Genomic DNA, 21,758 nt, shown 5'->3' on the forward strand with positions numbered 1-21,758 from the left:
GAGCTGAGATTGGAGTAGGGAGTGGGGGATGGATGACAAAGAAGATGAATCCGAAAAGTATTTGGCACATTTGCTAATGGTAGGAGCTTAGGAGAAAGACAGAAAGCATGGAGGGGATTTGAAGTGTTGAGGGAGGGGCTGCTGACCTTTCATATGGGGGGGGGTGCTGGAGAGGCCACCCTGAGAAGGTGAGTTTTGAGTAAAGACCCAAAGGAAATAAAGGGCAAACCAGAGATTTCTGGGGGAAGAGCATTCCAAGAAAAGGGACCAGCAAGTGCAAAGGCCCAGAGGCAGGGATTGGGCCTGGCACCATCAAGGAACTGCAGGGGGACACAGAGCCTGGTGAGTGGGCAAAGGGGGGCATGGAATGTGGCCAGAGAGGTGGCAGGAGTCAAGCCATGGAGAACTTCGCTCTGAGGGAGATGCGGGGCTTGGCAGGGTTCTGGGCAGACACGGATGTGATCTGACTTGTGTTGTAAAAGGATGCCCCTCTGCCTGTCAGTTGGAGAAAAGACTGAAGGGAGTTAAAGGTAGAAACAGGCAGACCAGTTAGGAGGCTATTAAGATAACTCAGGCGAGAGACGATGGTGGCTTGGATCAGGGTTGTGGAGGGGAGCATGGGGGTGATAAGCCATGGTTGGACTCTGGATAAATTTTGAAGGTAGAGCCAACTGGGTTTGTTGACAGAGCATCTTCGGGGGATGAGAAATGAGAGAAAGAGTCCAGGATGGCTCCCAGGGTTCTGGCCTGAGCAGCTGAAAGGACGGGTGCCACTAACTCGGTGTGGGCTGCATTGGCATGGGGGCAAGTTCCAGGGTCAGTTCTGTTGAATGCGAGATGCTCGATGGGCATCCAGGTAGAGACGTCACGGAGGCAGGTGGATCCAGAGTTCAGGTGTTGAGGGGCAGCCTGGGCCAAGGATAGAAGTTAGTGAGAGCACATGTGGGAAGGCAACCACTTAACCAAAGGCAAGTTTCTCTCCCTTGTCACAGTCGGTCATAGGTAGTGGCACCTGGGAGGCCATCAACTCAGAAACGCCTGTGAAATCCCCGAGCTTCGCCCTTTTGGATCTGGAGAAAGGGAAGTCGTATGTCTTCAGAGTGCGAGCGATAAACCAGCACGGCATGAGCGATCCCTCGGAGCCCAGCGAGCCCATCGCCTTGAGGGGGAAGCCAGGTACCTGTGTGACGCAGGAGATGGGGCCAGGCCAGGCCAGGCTGTCAGCGTCCAGGGCTCAGGACCCCATGGCTGCAGGGACAGAGCCGTGCGCATTTCTCTGTCCTTGACCACTTCTACCTGTCACGAAGCTGAAAAGCAACATGATCACAGGCCTGTAAAGTTTTAGACCATCAAGAATTATTGATACATTTCTCTGGGCAGGAGGCTCTTGAAAGTATAGACGTTTTTTCTAGATCAACAATTCACAGGTTGCAGAATCCAGCCAGGTCCAGCACAGGATCTGAGTGTGACCAAGTGGTCCCTCAGTTCTAAACGTCTCCAACCAGGGCCTGACCCCACCTTGTGCAGCCAGGAGTGAGCCCCTGGGCAGGCCTCCGGCCCTCTCCCTGGTCCCACCCCAAGCTCCGCCTCACCAGGTGGGACCCCTCTCATCTGCAGCACAGCGTGGGCCTGGGCAGGTCATTTCTGAGCTGCGAACCTTGGTGTCCTCACCTGCCAAACCCATTGTTCTGAAGGCCTGGTTATCGCCCCCACCTGTGGCTCCTTCCTGAGTCTCCCAGCGGCAGCTCCATCCTGGTCCTGACTTCCCGGGGTTCCCTCTCTCCTCTGAGGCCTCTGGATTCTGATAAGATCAGAAGGTTCCCTGCAGCTGCCATCACCAACTAGTCCTTTAAGGAACCCAGCTGCAGCACTGCCCGTCCGAGAAGAGCCTGATATGCTGCAAGGCCTGTTTGGGGAAGATTTCAAAGTCCTAGATTTGTACTGTTTCAATAATGTAGGAAAAAGAAATATATATATATATATATATATATATATATATATATATATATATATATATATTCATAGTAAGTATAAATAGGTTGATGGGCAAATGGAGTTTTTCTTTAATTCTGGTCTGGTTAACATTTAGTCTTGACTCAGGGGCCTGGCCAGTGAGTGGTTTGTGATTGGATGTGGGCAGTCTCTGGACCACAAGGCAGCCTTAGGGCAAGGTTCTGGTACAGTTCGGAGAAGGAAAGAAGAGAGAGGAGGGGAGGAGAGGAAAAAAGAAAAGGCATTTACTTGTATTATGAAAGTGAAATTATTGTACAAAAATGGGAAAATACAAAAGAAGCGAGAGAGAGAGAATTCCCTCCACCCCAGGATTCCGCTGACCAAGGGTAACCACTGTGAGCATCTAGGTGCTTGGGCCTCTGGCCTTTGACACATGCATGCTAATGCATCTTTCTGAAAGTCCAATCAAACCACATGTAGAGCTTTGCATTCTACCTTTTAAAATTAACATTACGCCACAAACATATCCTCAGGTCTTGAAATCATGATTTTAGTGGGTGAGTACTACTCCATACGTGGATGCCCTCAGCTCAAGTTCTTGCCTACGGGTAGAATCAGGTCTCTTGGACACGTGGGGCCTCTGAGTGCCCTCCTACTACCCTCTCCCACCACCCAGCCTTCATCCACTGTCACACTGTCTTCAACCTGAGAGGCTGAAGTTGCTGACAGGACCTTCCTGAGCCCAGGACCCCAAGTCTGTTTCTCAGTACTTCCCCCAGGCCAAATGCAGAGCCTGGCTCAGAGCAGGCACTCAGTAGTTACTGGATTTATGTTGGATGGATGCTGAGTTCAGCCTTTGCCTGTTGACTTTGAGGCACCACCAGAACACAAGGAGAGGTGTCCAGGGAAAAATGGAAGATGAGGCTCTAGAATTCAGGAGAGAGAGCAAGCCTGGAGGTAAAGCCTGGGGAGTCACCTGCAGAGAGGTGAGGGTTGAAGACATGGGAATAGGTGGACACTTGAGATGAGAAAAGAGGAGAAAAATGGAGCAAGTCAAGGAACAGACACTTGGAGGAGTCCCACATTTGGGGACAAAAGAAAGAGGGGGAGCCACAAAAGGATGTGTAAGGAGTTTGAGAAGTAAAAAGAGAACTAGGCAGGTCCTGTATCTGCCATCCATCCATCCATCCTTTCATCCATCTATCCATCTATTCATCGACCTATCCATCCATTAGTCTATTGATCCATTCATCCATCCCCATCCATCCATCCATCCATCCATCCATCCATCCATTCTTCCATCCATCCATCCAGATCTGTCCATTTAACACATCATGGCAAACCCTACCTCAAGGAGCATAGTCTCAGGGAGCCATGAAAGTTAAAGTTTCAAGGCAAATAAAATGAAGTTTCCTAGAGATCAAAGATAAGGCTGAGGAAAATTGTCAGATCTGGTGACTTCTAAGAGAGACAGAGTGATAGTAAGGATTAATGAATGGGGATTTTAGTGAGGAAGCGGAGATGTTTGGAGGTAAGATGAGAGAAGACTTTCAGAATACAAGAGTCTGGAGCACACCTCTGGGACTAGGAGAGAGCTGCCCAAAGTCCCAGGGTATGTCTGGAACGCAAGTGCCCCCCGTGATTGCCATGTGCGCACCTCCCCGCCTCTCCCACACGCCTCCCCCTCCCCAGCCGTGTAACTCAGCATCTTCACTCAGTCCACACTTCTGATTTTCAGCCACTCTCCCTCCTCCAACTCAAGTTCAAGCTTTCCGAGACACACAGACCTCTGTCTCCCTGAACTGGGATCCTGTGAAAGACAGCCCAGAGCTCCTGGGTTATTACATCTACTCCCGGGAGGCAGGATCATCCGAGTGGAAAACAGTTAACAACAAACCCATCCAGGGCAACAGGTGAGTCTGCCCCCACCCCCTTCCTGCACTAGGGCAGGGCCGTAATAATAATGAAGCCTGCCATTCACGGTACGGTTGGGCGTTGGGCACTGTTCTAAGTTCTTTTCATATATTAGGTCATTTAGTTCTGGCTGCAATCCTATGAACTTAGGACTATTATTTCTATTATCATTGTACAGATGAAGAAACCGAGGCACAGAGCAGTTTAAGTGGAGTTTGCCAAAGCTCACTTAGCTAGTAAGTGGACTTGACCCAGACAGCCTCTTTTTCGGCAAGCACTCACCAGCAGCGTGCTGTTTGCAGGTAGTGGTGACTAGCTAGGTCTTGTCCTTCCAGGAGCTTAGAGACAGAGAGGCGGAGAGTGCAGCCAGGGCGGCTGGGGTTCAGGCTCCACACCCGCCCCTCCCTCGCCGGGCGGCCCTGCACAGAGACTCGCCCTCTCCGAACCTCGGCTCAGACTCCGGTGCTCTTGCCTATCCCACTCTCACTCCGCTCTGAGTCGCCCTCCTCACACGGTGGCCCTGGTCCTTGCAGGCAGAAGCCTCGAGGCTTCTGGACTCATGACTTCTCTCCGTTTTGAGGCTCTGTGGGGTCAGGGGCTCAGGTGATGACACCCACCCCCCTTCCCTTTCCATCAGACGACCGGCTGGGCTCTGAGCACACCTGTGGGCTCCCCTCACCCTGGGCTGCGAGCCCCAAGATTATCTCACCCAGAAAAGGGGACAGGACCTGGTGCCCCTCTGGCACGCGGTGCCTCACGGTCACTCATGCTTTGTCACTGCTAAAGTTCTCCAGCTGGAGAATAATCGGGTTTTGGACCAATGAGCTCGGAGTCCAGGTTATCCCTAGGATGACATCTCTCCCCTGAGTTGCATTCAGATGTGCGTCCCTGGAGGGGAGGACAGGGGCTGAGGGAGAGTCATGTGATGAAAGTGGCGTGTCGGAAGAATGTGTCACATGTGGGGCGTGGCGTGGTCCTCTGGTACATCCAGAGACCTTGTCACATGTGTGCATGTTATCGGTTACATGTGTCAGGGCTGGAAAGAGGCTAAACACTGCTGCCCAGGGGTGCTGCCTGGGGTGATGGTGTGAAGGGAACTCAGCTGGGAGGCAGGGTCTGGTCCACCACCATTCCACGAGCTCCTTCGAGCCTGGCTCACAGGAGATGCTCAAAAAAGACCTCAATGAATGAATACTGAACGGGCAGGCGCTGTGCTGGGATTCAGGAGACCCGGGCTCGGTCCAGGTTGTGTTCCTAACTGGCTGTGTGCCCTTGGCTCACCCCATTCCTTCTGGGGGAGCCCTTCGCTACCTGTAAAATGAAGAAACTGGATGGTCTGATCTATAAAGGCCCCTCTGACATTCCAACATTCAACTCCTCGGGGTCAACTGGCCGAGGGAAGCTCCCTGTAGAACAAGATTTGCTACAGGAAAATGTTGATAAGTGAAAAGGGAAAAAAGAGGTTCACAATTTGGGTCTTATCAAGAAGAGACAGGACAGGAGGACATTTTTCTCTAAGCCAGAGTGTCCTTGTATGTCTCTGGCTGATAATTCAGGGGTCTTTAAAAGGACTCTGTGCTTTAGTCACAGCAACCGTACAGATAAGAAGAGCCATCTGTTGTGTCTCCAGGACGAGGCCCAAAGTCCTAGAGATGTACGAGGTTGCTCAGTTTAGGGGTTGGCTACCTGGGCCTTCAACTGGTAACTTTCCCAGCGTATTTGCATCTTAATGATAGGCTCTGGAAGCTACATCCTTTAAAACCTTAAGGACCTCATCCTCCAGGGGGCAGGCATCACTTTGGGGGCAGGGGCAAGGTCTTTGGGCAAGAACTGAAGCCTCAGATCCTACCACGCTGGTGGCCACTTATCGCCACAAGGTTGTTCTAGAAAGTTCAGGAATGTCTCCATGCTGTTGGTTTGGCCTTTCCTGAAGGCTGTACATTTCTCTCCCAGGTTCACGGTTCCCGGGCTGAGGACAGGGCAGGAGTATGAGTTTTGTATCAGGTCAGTCAGCGAGGCTGGAGTTGGGGAGAGCTCAGCCGCCACCGAACCCATCAAGGTCAAGCAGGCTCTTGGTAAGTCCAAGGGGCAGGTGCAGCCTGCAAACCTCTGGGGACAGACCTGGGCTGAGCAGAGAGCAGGGGGCCTATCGACCACCTCTTGGAGGGTCCAACTCCAGAGGCCATGAGGCAGAAGCCTTCTCAGGGGATCTGGTGCTGACCCCGACCACCCCTTCCTTTGGGGAGGAAGTAGCAATGGCCTGAGGCCATGGGGTGAAGTCTGACCAGCTCGGAGGCCCAGGTGCCCTGCACGTAGCTGAGTCAGCATTACCAGTGGACGCTACTGGCTAAGTCCGTGCCCCAGAGGGGGTGGGCACCCACTGGGGGAGGCTCGCTGCCTCCCTCGGGCCCCACTGCCCAGTCCAGCCGCCCCTCGGGAGCAGTGGCCCTCACCCCCTTGCCTCCCCGTAGCGATACCATCTGCCCCATATGACTTCGCCCTCCTGAACTGTGGGGAAAATGATATGGTCATCGGGTGGAAACCCCCCAAGCGGCGTGGAGGGGGCAAGATCCTGGGCTACTTCCTGGACCAACATGACTCGGAGGAGCTGAACTGGCGCTCGGTCAACCAGCAGCCCATCCCCACCCAGATCTGCAAGGTGAGGCTGGAGTGCAGCCACTGGCCTGCTGTCCTGATTTGTGTGGGTGGAGAGCGGGGGTCAGGGTTGGAGGTCCCGAGGCTGAGAGGGGCCTCAGGTTTGGTGCCTCAATAATCCAGCTGATTGTCAAGTGCAGACCAATCTTATCTGAAGCTCCTATAGACCTCCTGCTGTGAACCTCGTCCCCTGCCTCCCCAGCCTCCGCCTTCACGGTCTGTGTTTTTGCTCTTCAAGGTCAGTGACCTTCATGAAGGCCATTTCTATGAGTTCCGTGCCCGGGCGGTAAACTGGGCTGGTGTTGGAGAGCTGTCGGCGCCCAGCAGCCTGTTTGAGTGCAAAAAGTGGACGATGCCTCAGCCAGGTGAGCGGCTGGGAGGTGCCAAAGCCCAGCACCTACCCTCCCATCCCCCCCCCAAACTAACAAACAAGATGACCGCTACCGCCGGGCTCGCTGTGCATTCAAGCTTGCTCTGTCGGTCCCAAACCCCAGACCCCTGCCCCCTGTAACCTCTGACACAGTCTTAACTCTGCCAAGTCAAGAGCCCTGACCTTGGCCATTGACTGGTCCTGTACCCCCATCCAAATTATCCTCTAGCTCAACACCCCATCTGAGCTCCGATTCTCAACACAGACCAATATCACACCCCAAAGGCACACTGCTAGGTGACCAACTCGTCCCAGTTTGCTCAGGACTTTCCCAGTATTACCACCGCAAGTCCTGTGTCCCAATCCTGGACAAACAGGGCAGGTTGGTCACCCTCTGCACCACTCCCGCAGCCCCATCAGCCTTCTCACAAACTAGCCCTTCATCTCCCCCTTAAGAAAGAAGGATGACGACCTTCCATCATGCTGTTCAGCTCAGCTCTGTTTTCTGCACAAAACCTTTACCTGAATGGCAGATCATCACTATGCGTGATGCTTTAGACAACGACAGTTACAAACAACTGATATTTGTTGGGTGCTTACTATGTATTGACACTTTCCATAAATTATGTCATTAATGCTCACGACAGCACTATTTTATAAGAACTATTATTATCCCCATTTTACCGATGAGGAGGCAGGAACATAGAGGCTAAGTAACTTGCCCAGAGTCCCCATAGCCTGAAAAAGGGCGTTCGCTGGGACATGAACCCCGGTGATCTGACTCTGGAGTCCACACCCTGAGCTTCTACGTTAAACACTGAAATGGCAAAGAGATTAGAAAGATTAATGCTGTCTGGGACAGGGATGGGGAGGGTCAAGGATGTTTCCCAGAGGAAGTGATACTGAGCACGCTTTGAAGAGTTAACTCTATTGCAGACACAGACCAAGCTTTGCCATGAAGCCAAGGCCGGCCAGGTCCCCACCATGTCCAGAGCAGGCACTTCCAGGCCTGGCTGGGACTGAAAGATTGACAAGCTTGCTGACTCGCCACCCGCCCACTGCCTGACTGGCTGGCTGGCCATTTGGCTATCCATCTCCTTCTCTACCCCGTCTTCCCACAGGACCCCCGTATGGCGTGCGGGTGTTTGAAGTGCGGGCCACCTCCCTGATGCTGACGTGGGAGCCCCCACTGTACCAAGGGGCCGGACCGGTCACAGGCTACTGCATCAGTGTCCAGGAGGAAGGCTCTGAGCAGTGGAAGCCAGTCACTCCAGACCCCATCTCTGACACCCACCTGAGGGTGAGTCCCTGCCCCTTCATCCTCTGACCCGCCCTAAGCCTTCCCTGCCACAGGATATGGCAGGACTACAGAACATCAAAGCTGGAACGACCCTCAGAGATCACTGCCCTCACTTCATGGCAGCAGAGGACTAGAGAGGGGGAGTGGCTTAGCCAGGGTCACGCAGCGAGTTGGTAGTAGATCTGGCCGGTGGTTGGTCTTAACCTGCTCCATGCTGTTCAGACTCCTCCCTAAAACCTCACTTATAATCAGCAAGGTAGATTAGCATTGGATATGCACATCCCTTGAGCTAGGAATTCTGCTTCTAGGATTGAACTGTAGAGAAATAATTAGTCAAGTGTGCAAAGACCTAAGGACAGCGACGCTCGTTGTAGCGTTGTTTATAAAGGCAAAATTTGGAAACAACTTAAATGTCCATCAGTAGGGGGTTGGCTCAAATAAATCACAGTGTATCCTTAATGTGGACTCAATGTCAGTGAGTGTAAAGGCTACGGTAGCTGAAGGAGTGGCAATAATATAAAGAATGAGGTAGAGCTAAAAAAATAAAAAATAAAAAATAAAAATTTTAAAATTTTTAAAAAAAGAGTGAGGTAGAGCTACTTGTATGTTGTGACATAGAAACATATCCACCATATGTGGCTAAGAAAAAAAAAGCACAATACAGAGCAGGATATTTATATGTTAGATAACATTTAGAACATGTATATCATATTGTACATTAATGAACACAGAGGCATATATGCATTTCTTAATTTAAATGATAAGCAAACTCTAAACTCTTTGGATAAATAAGAAATCTAGCAGAATCGTTGGTTTTATGCACCTGTGGTGGTTGTTTTCACTTGCCCTCGTGTAGAAGGGAAAGCGCAAACAATGCTCTCCTGGCATAACAAACACGACTCACACATATTTGTCATGTCAGGAAACAAAGGTGTCCGCTGAAGCATTCTTAGCAGACACAAATTACTAACAGACAATCCATCAGGATCGCAGACTTCACAGAATCCATCTCTGAAGCCAGCATGTCTCACAGGCCTTCTTTGTTTAAGGAAAGTTTGTAAGGAAAGTTCTGTGATGTGTATTAGATTTTATCTTCTGCAGCTCTAGGGAGAGAGGGAGTATTTTCTCCAGCTCATTTTCCTGAGGCATCTTTCACCAGCAGGCAGGAGGGTGTGTGGGTTTCAAGACCACACGTTAGCACTCTGTTAGCACTAAGAGGAAAGAAAGCAGGCTTGAGAGGCCCAAAACAATGTGGAAAGAAGATACGAACAAGCAGAATATGCCACATGTCACGCTTCTGCATGGTTTACGTGCATTTGCAAGTCTAAATGGATTGTTACAAAATTGTCAGTTCTGGGCATCTCTGGGAATGGGGCTGCCAGGAGAGCCTTACCCCTTCATTTTATATTCTTTTCTATTGCTTTAATATTTCCTCCAACAAACATGAATTTCTTTCATAATCAGAAAAAAATAAAAATATTTCCTTTTGAAACAATAACATTAAGGCTATCTAAGACCAAATGAAGAAGGGCAAGCGTCAGCCCGTGGAAGGCTCTGAGATTGTGCAGTTTCCGCCCCCATGGGGCCCAAGTCCCTACCGTAGAGTCGGCCAGTGCTGGACAGCTGGCCCGAGAGAGCCCCGCAAGACGGATGGCCCCTCTGCTCCCCAGGCAGGCTGGCCCAGGGTCGGGGAGCCTCGGTGACTTGGCACCGTTTCTGCATGCGGATGGTTGGCCGGCATTCACTCAGTCATTCACTCGACACTTCTGGACCCCTACTTAGTGCCAGATCTGGAACTAGGTCGTAGATGTAAAAAGCTACAGTAACAGTCCTTAGGGAACAGGCAATTACAATACTGTGTGTCGTACAATCAAGGAGGGTCCGAGGGATTCTGGGAGCTCCCAAGGAGGAAGGTAAGAGACCTCTCCTGGCCTCATCCCATCTGTCTAAGCTGAGTGGCCAAGGGTGAGCTCTTGTTGCTAGACCAAGAGAAGGGGAGGACGTTCCAGGCAGAGGGCTCAGCAAGGGCAAAGGCAGGGAGGCATGAAGCGACGTGATGCATGGGGGACCCTGAGGAGTCAGGGAGTGAAGGGGGCGCAGAGAAGAGGACAGAAGGCTGAGGATGGATGGATGAGGAAGGCTTTAGGTACCAAGCCTCGAAATCTGAACTTTACCCCGAAGGCCACTGAAAGAGTTAAGTGTACTCAGACTGGCATCTTGGAAACATCGGCAGAGGGAAAGATAGACCCGGAAGAAGGGTCTAGAGGCAGAGGCACCATTTAGGAAACTGTTGGACTAATCCAGGAGAGGAGAAATAATGCTGCAGTCAAAGGCGTGGCTGGGACACAGAGAGGCCACATTCAAGAAACGTTAGGGAAATAAAATGGGAACTTCGGTGATTAGATGTGTAGGGCTCAAGAAAAAGATGTCAAAGATGATGATCCCCAAGCTTCTTTCTAGGGTGACAGATGGAGGAGAGGCAGGGGGCGCAGGAAGAGAAAGGGTTTTCTTGTTGAGAGGCTGATGATGAGTTAAGCTCCGAGCAGGTGGAGTTCCAGGCCTCACAAGCGTGGGAGGTAATCTCAGGGGGAGAGGCTCACCTGAAGCTGGAACTCAGGAGAGCAATGTGCCCCTAGCCTGCCCCCCACCCCCAGGGCAGCCTGGCCCTCCTGGGGGTCCCCTGCAGCCCGTGGCCAGGGCTGCAGGAAGGGTGGGTCTTTGCCATCCTCGGTGCTCACTCTTGCCCCCTCCCTTCCCCCAGATCTCTGACTTACAGCCGGGGAAGACCTACGTGTTCCATGTACAGGCTGTGAATTCAGCGGGCCCAGGGCAGCCGTCCGTGCCCACCGACCCCGTATTCCTGGAGGACAAGCCAGGTAGGGGCAGCGGGAGGGCGCTGGTCTGCAGCAGGAGGACAGAACCTGCTGGGCCCTCACCCCGCCACACCTTCCTGCCCCTCATTCCTTCCTGCCTGTTTCTCTCCCGTCCACACTCTCCTTTATTTCTGTGGGATCCCAAGATATGAACATATGGTTTCCTTCCATGTGATGGGTCTTCCATTCTTTATATGCCACATTCTTAAACTCATACAGCTCTTCGTGGATATTTAGAAGAATAGCCAACTTTATTTCAGATATGCCGTGTGGCTTTGCCTGCCTTGCCGTCACGGCTCCCGAGGTCCGCTCCTACCACACACGCCAGATGCTGTGCTGGGTCCTTACACTGTCTGGCCCTCCCAATGAGCCCCTGAGGGAGCCGTTACTGTCCCCACTTTAGAACTGATTTTATTGTAGCTCAGAGAAGTTAAATGACCAGGTCACGCAGCTAGTATACGATGGAATCACTCAGCTCTCCTCACTATAAAGTGTGTTCTTTTTCCATTCTTTTAATTATTCATTCATTCAGCAAGTATTTGGTGACACCCACAACTGCACTGGGGACATGGCAGTGATGAGAAAGCAAGGTCCCTGCACTGGTGGGGGGAGGGGCAGGACGAATGGACAGTAAACACGTAAATGATGAAAAAGTCAGTGATAAGTGCTATAAAGGAAGTGAAACAGGGTGATGGGGTGGGGTGGGCTTTACTGTAGCCTCAGTAGTCTGAGGAGGTGACATTTGAGCTGAGAAGGAGCCTGATCATACGAGGCCTTGGAGGCCACAGCAAGGAGTCTGGGGTTTATTATTCTATTCAAGAGCAATGGGCAGCCACTGGAGGGGTTAAGCAGGGGAGGGACCTGACCCGGTTTATTGTTCCTAAATGCCTGGTGCCCTCCGTTGGATCCTGCCCTCAGATGCTCGTGAGATCGAGGTCGGTGTGGATGATGAGGGCTTTATCTACATGGCTTTCGAAGCCCCCGAGGCCCCCGACTCCTCGGAGTTTCAGTGGTCCAAGGACTACAAGGGCCCGCCAGACCCACAGAGGGTCAAGGTCGAGGAGGAAGTTAACAAGTAAGTGAGGGGAGGGGGCAGCCCGACTCGTCCACAGGTCCCAGACGTTGTCGGATGGGTGGGCAGAAGCTCATGGGTGAAACCATCCGGCAGGACCCCCAGATAGCGAGCTTGAGAGGACTGCTTGGTCTCTCATGAGGGATGCTGACTGCCACCTCGGGGAGAAGTGAGGGAGAGTGCACTGGAGAGGCTGAAACGGTGCCATTCATTTGGAGGTCCTTTTGCTGTAAGGAATGTGTGTGCCTCTGTGCGGGCCCCTCCGAGGAGACGCTCAGGACTTGGTTTCTAGCCTGAGAGCCAGTGACTTGGTCTTGCAAGTTCTCTGGGCTCAGCTTCCTCATCAGTAAAAGAGGGGTTAGGATGTCAAGTGCCCCCAGGTCTCCCTCCTCCACCCCCAGCAGCTCTGGCCTTGGCCCTGTCCAGCAGGAGACAAAGCTGATGACTTGAGCCCTGTGGAGAGAGGCAGGCCTGGGGGATGTGGCCAGTATGAAGACTGTTCCAGAGAGCCTGGCTAGTGAGGACCACTGAAGGTGGCAGGCCAGACGTGCCCTGGGCAGGGGACCCCAAAGAGGTGTAAGGAGGCTGCCACCCCTGCTTACTGGCTTGGCCGGGGTCTGGGCTGGGGTGCAGGGCTTGCAAAGCCGACCGAGACTCCCCAGCTCCCAGGCCTCCAGGGCACACGGCCCCTCTCAGAGCCTCTGCCCTCCTGTCTCTGCAGGTCCAAGATCATCCTGAAAGAACCTGGCCTCGAGGATTTGGGCACCTACTCGGTGGTGGTCACCGATGCTGACGAAGAAATCTCAGCAAGCCACACGCTGACGGAGGAAGGTGATGCCCCCTGTTCCACTGCCACCTCCCCAGAGAGACGACCCAGACACGGAGTCCCAAACACAAATACCCCAGAGGCCAGCAAGAAGCAGTAAAAATGAGTAAAGCAGAGATTTCCAGGGAAGTAGGCCCTCACCCACCCATTCAGTCAGTCAGCCAGTGAATAAGTATCTGCTGAGCACCGACCGTATGCCAGAGACTGTCCTAGGCACTGAATTACATCAGTGAACTCAACAGGCAGAAACCCCTGCCTGATGGAGTTCACGCTCTTCTTGTCTCTCTCTTTACTTTATCTACTTTTGATAAAAAGCAAAGGTACCACTGAATTATTTCACTTCCTTCCGTAGCCTAAGAAAAACAACAGCATAAGTAGAATGATGAACTGCAAATGGCAGTCGGTCTGAGGAATGAGGACGGCAAAAGGGAGCAGTGGGGACTGTGGTAAACCAGAGAGGGAATGCGGGGCCTCAGCGGTCATCTATGAGACTCACCCTCTGCTGTCTCCATAGCAACTGGGGCAGCCCATTGTCCTCCCTGATGATTGCACTGGAGGCCCTTTGATTTTGTTAAGAAGCAGAAGCCAGGCAGGTCCAGATTGCAATTCCAGTTCCACAATTTCCTGGCTGCTTGACCTTGGATAAGTCATGACACCTCTCTGGGCCTCAGTTTCCTCATCTGTAAAGGGGGATTATAATCCCTGCTGTCCTAAGTGAAACAATGTTGTTATGCAGATATACTTAGATGATTCCATGCAAACTAAAGCCATCCACAAAAGTAATGGGGTTTGCTTTTTGTTTTTGGACTGGATGCTTGCCATGTGTCCAGACTCATCATGCTAAGGACTCTGGAGCTTATAAGAGGAAATGAGATAGGAGCCCTGCCCCTGCCAATTCATTCATGCAACATGTATTTATTGAGCACATACTGTGTGCCAGATACCATGTAGGTCCAGAGCTCAGCTTAGCAGAAGAGACAAACCTAACACAAAGAAGCAGTTAGCAGTGAGACAGCACTCTACCAACCTGCCCTAGACACAGGTAGACTGAAATGCTCAGTGGGGAGAGCAGACCCTCAGATACTAGGACAGTATGGCTCAGTGGGGAGAACAGACCCTCAGATTTGGACAGTGTGGCTCAGTGGGGTAACAAGGGGCCTCAGGAGGCAGACAGTAATGCTCACCCCACAGCATGGTGTGAGGACTGCTGAGATCATGCAGAGCCTGGCACACAGTAGGTGCTTCTCTGGGGAGGTGGCACTTGATCAGGTCTTGAAGGACAGGAGAATAAGCAACCTCAGGGTAGCCTGCGGCAGCCCCCCAGCCCCCTCAGAGCCCCAGAGCCAAGGCCCACAGTGGTCATCATCAACCCCTCAGTAGCCAAGTGACCCCAAGCTGAGTCTCTCAGGACTTTCACCCAGTGTGGATGCTAGGACGGCTTCCACAGGCCCCACTGGCCTGGATATGTCATTCTCTTTGGTTTCTTCCTTGCTTCTCCCTGTCCCAGAGCTGAACAAGCTGAAGAAGTTGAGCCATGAGATTAGAAACCCAGGTAAGCGGTCCAAGCCACCAGCCTTGGGCAGTCCCACCAGGCCCACTGGGGTGTTCTGAGCAGGGCGGAGTCAGCCAAGAGCCAGAAACTAGCCGGGGGGCGGCGGGCAAAGGATGGGGACGTCTTGGGGCTGGAAGGTCATAGACCCAGGGAGTGCTCAGTCCATGAAGGGAACAGAGCGGCCAGCAGAGAGCACATGGGATGCAAGGGAGGGCAGAGCGGCTGCTTTCTTCTTCTTCTTCTTGCACTGCGGATCATCTAAACCCCTGCTGCCCTCCATTGGCCAGGAGTAGCTTTTGCAGTCCCTGGGGCAGGGGTCACAAACTTGGGTGCATATTGGAATCGCCCCCGGAGCTTTTCAAAATCCCAATGCCCAGGCCACACCCCAAACAAATTAGAACCTCTGGGTCTGGAACCAGACACTGGTGTTTTTGAAAGTCCTTGGGGATCCAGTGTCCAGCCAGGGTGAGAAGCACGACCTCAAAGCTGTGGGAGGAGGATGAATTCCCTGAGATGAATTCAATCTAGGGGGACCGAATGCGGGAAACCCTCCCCAGCCCCTCGCCCCAGTCGTGTCTGCGTCAGACTCTGAAACATTTTGCACATTAAATGCCCACAGTGTGCTCAAGGTGGGGCTGTCGGGAGTGGGGAGGGGAGAAGGGTTCCCTGCCCACCCTTTCCTGTCCTCTGCCACCCAGTGATCAAGCTGATCTCCGGCTGGAACGTTGACATCCTCGAGCAAGGAGAGGTGCGGCTTTGGCTGGAAGTAGAAAAGTTGTCTCCAGCCGCTGAGCTGCATCTAATCTTCAACGAGCAGGAAATCTTCAGCTCACCGGTAATTGGGGGCTCAGAATCCCTAAGTGAGGTTCCTGGCCCAGGAGGTGGCCTCACAGGCAGTGGTCTCCACTGGCTGCACCTTCCCCTAGCAGACATTTCAGAAACAGCCACCAGCTTTGGCTGTCACAGTGATAGGGTGGGGGGCGGGGACACCTGGATTTTAGTACCTGGGGTGCGGGTGGCAGGGATGCTAGACACTTGCCAACACAAGGAACACTCCCGCAAAGAACTTCCCATGCCTCCCACAATTTTTCACTGTCCTGTCAAACATTTGTAAGATGAAAAACCTACATTCACGCTTATAATTATCCAAGCCTAGACCCTAACTCTCAGAAAGACAAATAATTTTTTTTTTGCAGTGTTAATATACACTGAATAGAGAGTTTTTATTCTATTAGCCACATTACCTATGCTCTTTCATTCATTTTCCTGTTCTTCATGTACTCATGAGAAGATCTTATTTGTGAATTTCATCTCCAGATGGCCATCAAAAAATATGTGTTATAAAGAGGGGAGCTGGTTCTGACAGAGGAGAAAGAGCTCAGGGCTAGATGTCAGAAGACATATTCATCTCCTGTGGGTTGTTTGCCCTTGGGCAGGTCTCTTCACCTCTCTGTGCCTCAGTTTCTACATTGGTACAATGGGGTTGGTTGCCCCAGGAACAGGAGGAGCAACTGGAAAAAAAATAGATTTGAAAGTTCTGCATAGAGATTAAGCATGACCTTGGCTCATGGTAGAGGCAGGGTAACAAAGTCTGGACTCTTGGTACACAGCGCTGATACTAGCAGGTGCCGCTATAGAAAAATCAAACTAGACGATTCTCTCAAATCATACATACACCCTAAATGTGGAAAATAAAACGTTTGAAAACTGTTAGAATGTGACAAAATGTAAATACGTGCTAATTCTGGGTAGCAGGTACACAGGCTTTTTTATATTATCCTTTATAGTTTTATGGGGTTTTTTTTTATATTAAATTGCAAAAGAAGTAGAAAATAACCAAAAAACATGGCGCAGTAGGAGATTGGGGATTATTATTAATTGCAACTGATACAAGCATGCAAGACTCTTTCCAGTGTCTGCCAGGCCCCAGGGTGTTCTCAGGGGCCGGGTGTGGGAAAAGTCCAGTCTATACACAGTACAGGGGTACCTAGGGCCCCCTCCCCAGTCTCTGAAGGCTTCTAACTCTGCATATATTACCCCCAAGTCCAACCACGCCCCGATCTGCACCCCACAGCACAAATTCCCTGGGATTGGAAAAGGGCAGAAAGACTTTCGGGTTTTGTTCTCCCCAGAACCGCAAAATCAATTTTGTCCGAGAGAAGGGCCTGGTGGAAGTCATCATCCAAAACTTGACTGAGGACGACAAAGGGTCGTATACTGCTCAGCTCCAAGACGGAAAAGCCAAGAACCAGATCACCCTGGCTCTGGTGGATGACGGTCAGCTGTGCCCTGACCCCCGCCCTGCCCCATGCACCCGGCCTCAGCTCTCAGCCTGGGCGTCTCTATCCATGCTGACGCCCTCCTCTGGACCTGCGCTCCTCCTGGTTCACGCCCGTTCCCCCCTCTGTGTCCACAGAGTTCGACAAACTTCTAAGGGAGGCAGGTGCTAAGAGAAGAGACTGGAAGAGAAAGCAGGGTAAGAACTGCTGGGGCGAAGTTCAAACACCTCGACCAGCAGGCCAGCAGGCCAGCAGACAGCGCCGGGGAACCGCTGGGCAAGTGGATTAATAGATCCCTCCGCCCTGCTGGACCCCCCGAGGGAGGGCCACTGCCATCTGATCCAGTGCTGTCCCCGTGCCAGAACGAAACAGCACTTGCCCAACCCCGAGAGTGAGCGCCTTAAACTTTGCACCCTAGATGCCTCCCAGATGCCTCACCCCAGTCCCCTCCCTCGTGGGGGCGAATTCCCAGAATCCGAGGGGCCAGTAGTCATTAGGTGCCCCTCCCCAGCTGCCTTCCCCTGTCTCGCCACCAGGTGGCGCCCGGGCCGAGCCCGGCGCTCTGACCGCTGGGCGTGCTGTTTTGCCCTCATAGGTCCGCATTTCGAGGAGCCTTTGCAGTGGAAGGTCACCGAGGACTGCCAAGTGCTGCTGACGTGCAAGGCAAAGCCCCGCCCCCGCCTCCAGCCCTGCCCCCAGGCCCCGTGGGGCAAGACCTGTGGTTGTCCCCAAGCCCTGTGGCTGTCTTTTGCCCCACTCCCGGCAACTCCACACCCTGTGCTGGTGTGATCCAAGCAGAGGAAGTAGCCCCAGGGATTTTGCATTTAACTGGAAAACAAAAGCCCAGGGAGCAGAATTAGTGTGAATTAGTGTGCGCTGAGTCAGCCTTGAGCTAGATCTCCCAGCTGCTCTGGGAGGGGTTCTGGGGGTCAGGGGTCTGGGAGCAAGTGAGGGCTCTGTATGTTGAGCGGTAGTCCCTGTGTCTGTTAGTAGCCCTGCCAGACACTGTTCTCAGCACTTCAGAGCATTATTTTATTTCATCTGCCTCACAATCATCTGTGAGAGAGGTGTTACAATCCCCACTTTAGGATGAAAAACCAAGTGGGGAATTAGCTCAAGACTACATGGTAACAGGCAGAGTCTAGAGCCCAGGTTTTAACCGGATGTGCCTGACTCCAAAGCGGGTGTTCTTTCTCAGCACCCTGCAGCCTTTTAGATAACTGGGGGAGGGCAGGGGAGGGCAGGGGAGGGGAGGGCGCACTCCCAGAAGCCTATCCATTCAGCAAACCTAAGTACCTACTCTGTGTTACACACTCTGCAAGCACTGGGCATACAAGGATGAAGAAGTGGTCTCCTTAGGCCTGTAAGATCCCACAGTCCAAAGCAAGATCGTGGGGAAAACAGTGTAGCTCCTGCTGTGATGGAGACATGCAGGAAATTGATTCCTCATGATGGGGCACACTCTGGGGTGCATAAAAGAAGGCTTCCTGGAGAAGGTGACACAGGCATTTACAAGAAAAAGTAGGGTAGGAAAGGGGTCAAGAAGCAGAGGGAATAGCATTAGCAAAAGTCCAGAGTCCAGAAACCATCAGAGGAGACATATGGTGTGAGGAAGGGGTTAGCTGAGATTTAGCCTGGGGGCGGGGTGGGGGGGAGTCATGTTTGTAAAAAAAAAAAGGTTCTGATGAACTGAGTCTTCACATAAAAGAGAAAGCCTGAAGGAGTCTCCTCACTCCCCACCTTCCTCAGGTGGCCAACACCAAGAAAGAAACCCGCTTCCAGTGGTTCTTCCAGAAGAAAGAGTTCCCAGATGGTCAGTACGACCCGCAGACTGGAGCAGGGATTCTCTGCATCGAAGAGGTAAGTGCAGCTCTGACTTCAGGGCTCACAGCCTCCAGGCAGTGCCAGGAGCACTGGGCAGGGAGTCAGGACCAGGGTGAGGCAAGTGAGGCACTGACCTCACGCACAAACTTTAAGGAAGCACTGAAAGGCTCAGTACTCAAGATAAATAATATTTCATGCAATATTTTCAAGAATCAAAATTCACGCCAAAAAAAAAAAAAGACCATGAGGGAAAACAATACCAAAACTTTAAATAAAGACAGGCTCAGTAATACTGATTTTTCCTTTTAGTTGGATTCCAGTCCTGGCCCTGCCACTGACTGCGTAGCCTTAGGCTGGTCACTGTGCCTCTCTGACCTCAGTTTTCATCTGTTACACGAGCGGGTCAGAGGGATGCTCTCTTAGAGATTCCTTCCTGCCCCAGCAGCCTGAGATTCAGGACAGGAAGATGGTCTCTGTGTGAGGCAGGTCTGGGCAGAGCAAAACAGGGCCTGGAGCTCACTTCTCCCACCCACGACCTCCCCGTGGCCCTCGGAGGAGTGTGACCTGGTTAAGGTAGAAATGCAAGGCTTATCCTTAAATATTCAATGTTTTTCTGCCTTGCCCCTGATTTCTGTGGCCTCACCACGTGCCAAGGAGGACTGCGGCAGACGCAGGTTTGCGGACTAGGAAGGAAATAACGATTTCAGGGTCCTCTCCCAAATCCTGGCCGAGACGATGGCAAGTTGGCCTTTGTCATCACAGTGCAAACTCCTCACACAGGGCTTGGCATCAAGTAGGTGCTTAATAGCTACTGAGTGTTGTCATAATCATCCAGCCTATTGGTGCAGAACTTTCTGGCTTCCGAAGAGTTATCTCCCTTGATCCTCACAGCAACTATAGTACGTAGCCAGGGCAAGGATTATGCCACCATTTTACAGATGAGTAAACTGAGGCTCAGAGAGTTTAAATACCAAGATACAAAGCTTGAGAGTGGGGCCGGAAGTTTCTCCAATCACTCTCACCGGAATTTGGCTGGGACTTTGGAGCCTTCACTGAGGGAGGGGGCAGGGGACATGGGAGAAGACTGTTGGGGTTTTCAGCCCTTTGATCCCCCAGTTAAGAGATGCTTCTGCCTTGAATCCTGCCTCAAAGCACACTATGTAGAGATGGTTGGGGTGAGAGGGGCCCTTTGAGGGGACAGGGAGGCAGATATCACGCCCCCACCCCCGCAGCCCCTGGAGGAGTTGCTGTGTAATAAGAGGGCACTGCTGACTTCTGACCTTGCTTTCAAAGCATGACCCAAGTTCTTGCTTTGCTGAGTGTTGACCCAGGCTTCACTTGGGGTTGACAAGCATGTGCTAGTAAGGACCCCCTTGTCCTGAGCAAAAGAAAGCACACTTCCTTCTGAGAGATGCAGAGAGGTCCCTCTATCCAGGGCCCCTGGGAAGCAGGGCAGCGCTGGTGGAGGGTGCGCCCTGCTCGGCCCAGCTCTGCTACGAGGGCTCGCTTTACTCTGCTCAGAGCAGCCGCCTGAGAAGCACATGCGGGGCGTCTGTTTCTGCCCTCAGTTCCCCCTCTCGCCCCACCTCCAGGCCCAGACAAGCCCTGGGCTTGGGATCAAAGGGCTCTGGAGCTGGAAGGAGCCTCAGAGATCACCCATCGCAGGGGGGTAAACTGAGGCCCAGGGAGGAGAGTTAGGGGCAGGCCTAGAGCCCAGGCCTCCTGATTTGCTGTCCATCGCTCCTTCTGGAACTCATGCCGACACCGCCTTCCCACATCCTTCTTTCCAGCTTTCCAAAGAGGACAAGGGCATTTACAGAGCAGAGGTTTCGGATGAGCGAGGGGAGGACGACACCATCCTGGACCTCACAGGTGAAGGTGGGAGCCGGAGACATCAGAGACGGGCCAGGAGGGCCTCACACTGAACCAAGAGATGCAGTGTGACCTGTGGGGAAACTGTCTGGGATCCTCACCTGGGGCAACTGAGGCCCAGGGGAGTTAAGTGACCTGCCCATGGCTGCACAGCTGGTCAGTGGCAGGGCCTGGTCTGTGTGACACTGGTGCCCATGTTCACTGCACTATCCCACAGCGAGCCCAGGCTTCAAGACCCGGAGCCTGAGTTCTCTGCTCTGCCCCCCCAGCGGGCCCCAGGCTCCTCACCAGGCTGGTCGTCTCAGCCTGCATGAAAACTGTCACGTCGGCCCGTTCGTCCTCCATCTGTGTTGCCCCCCTGCCCCATCAGTCACGCAGTGCCCCGGATCCCCTCCCCACCCCTAAGCCTGTGTTCTGAGAGCTGCTCATAAGGTCCACCAGCCTTTTCCAAGGACGGCCCCACCTGGTGCATCCCTAGGGGAGCCCTTCATCAGCTGACCACTCCCTCTGTCTCCCTCCAGCCCTGGATGCCGTCTTCACTGAGCTGGGCAGGATTGGTGGTAAGCAAGCCCCTCTCTGCTCAGCACTGCCGTGATGCTGCATAACCTCCGGGGGACCTCTAGCCATCCTTGGCTGCCGGGGGTGGGTTTAGTTTCCAGCCTCAAAGACTGGGGGAGACGCTCCTGCCTCTTCACCACACTGTTCTCCCCACCACGCCCCAGAGCAGGGGCGAGCTGGCTGCCCCCCAGATGCGCTGCCCAAAGGGCCTTGGGGAAGACTCACCCTTCTCCCATGCCTCCCCAGCCCTCTCTGCGACCCCACTGAAAATCCAGGGCACCGAGGAGGGGATCCGGCTCTTCAGCAGGGTCAAGTACTACAACGTGAACTACATGAAAACCAGCTGGTTCCACAAGTAGGTTGGCCTTGCCCTGGAGCCCTAGCCAGGCTGGAGGGGGCCCAGCACCCGCCTCAGAGCCCAGTCCCAAGGGCTTGGCAGAGACAGGGTCTCTCACCGGTCCTGCTGTCCACAGAGGGAGTCTGGGACAGGGAACAGCCGTTGGAGGCACAGAAGGGAGTCTCCCCAGGAAAGGTGGGAATCCTGGTGCTAAGATCACTTTCCCAGAACATCCATGGCCACAGAAGGACCATTGTCTTAGAGCACCATCTGGGAACTGGGGGAGAGATGGATGCAGGAACGATGGAGAACCAGATGGTCAAGTGGGTCATGGTGCCCTTGTGGGTCTTTGCAGCCTTAGCAAACTCAGGCA

General features: G+C 52.9%; 1 protein-coding gene across 3 annotated transcripts in view; it reads left to right on the top strand.

Annotated features, from left to right (window-relative positions):
* The window catches only part of MYOM3 (myomesin 3), a 46,753-nt gene that overhangs the window by 19,384 nt on the left and 5,611 nt on the right, over positions 1–21,758 (top strand). For 2 of the 3 annotated variants that reach the window (XM_082397848.1, XM_082397850.1), the window contains 18 exons: positions 993–1,176; positions 3,692–3,866; positions 5,821–5,942; positions 6,339–6,526; positions 6,761–6,887; positions 8,014–8,192; positions 10,954–11,068; positions 11,984–12,140; positions 12,859–12,968; positions 14,471–14,515; positions 15,214–15,350; positions 16,648–16,792; positions 16,932–16,991; positions 17,390–17,457; positions 18,544–18,654; positions 20,409–20,496; positions 21,012–21,050; positions 21,295–21,403. In XM_082397848.1, coding sequence (XP_082253974.1) covers positions 993–1,176; positions 3,692–3,866; positions 5,821–5,942; positions 6,339–6,526; positions 6,761–6,887; positions 8,014–8,192; positions 10,954–11,068; positions 11,984–12,140; positions 12,859–12,968; positions 14,471–14,515; positions 15,214–15,350; positions 16,648–16,792; positions 16,932–16,991; positions 17,390–17,457; positions 18,544–18,654; positions 20,409–20,496; positions 21,012–21,050; positions 21,295–21,403 — 2,159 coding nt within the window. The remainder of the gene's footprint in view (positions 1–992; positions 1,177–3,691; positions 3,867–5,820; positions 5,943–6,338; positions 6,527–6,760; positions 6,888–8,013; positions 8,193–10,953; positions 11,069–11,983; positions 12,141–12,858; positions 12,969–14,470; positions 14,516–15,213; positions 15,351–16,647; positions 16,793–16,931; positions 16,992–17,389; positions 17,458–18,543; positions 18,655–20,408; positions 20,497–21,011; positions 21,051–21,294; positions 21,404–21,758) is intronic. The other variant, XM_082397849.1, reaches the window with a different exon arrangement.

The sequence above is a fragment of the Balaenoptera borealis genome, assembly GCF_965194805.1.
Source record: "Balaenoptera borealis genome assembly, chromosome: 1".
In the NCBI taxonomy this organism is placed as follows: Eukaryota; Metazoa; Chordata; class Mammalia; order Artiodactyla; family Balaenopteridae; genus Balaenoptera; species Balaenoptera borealis.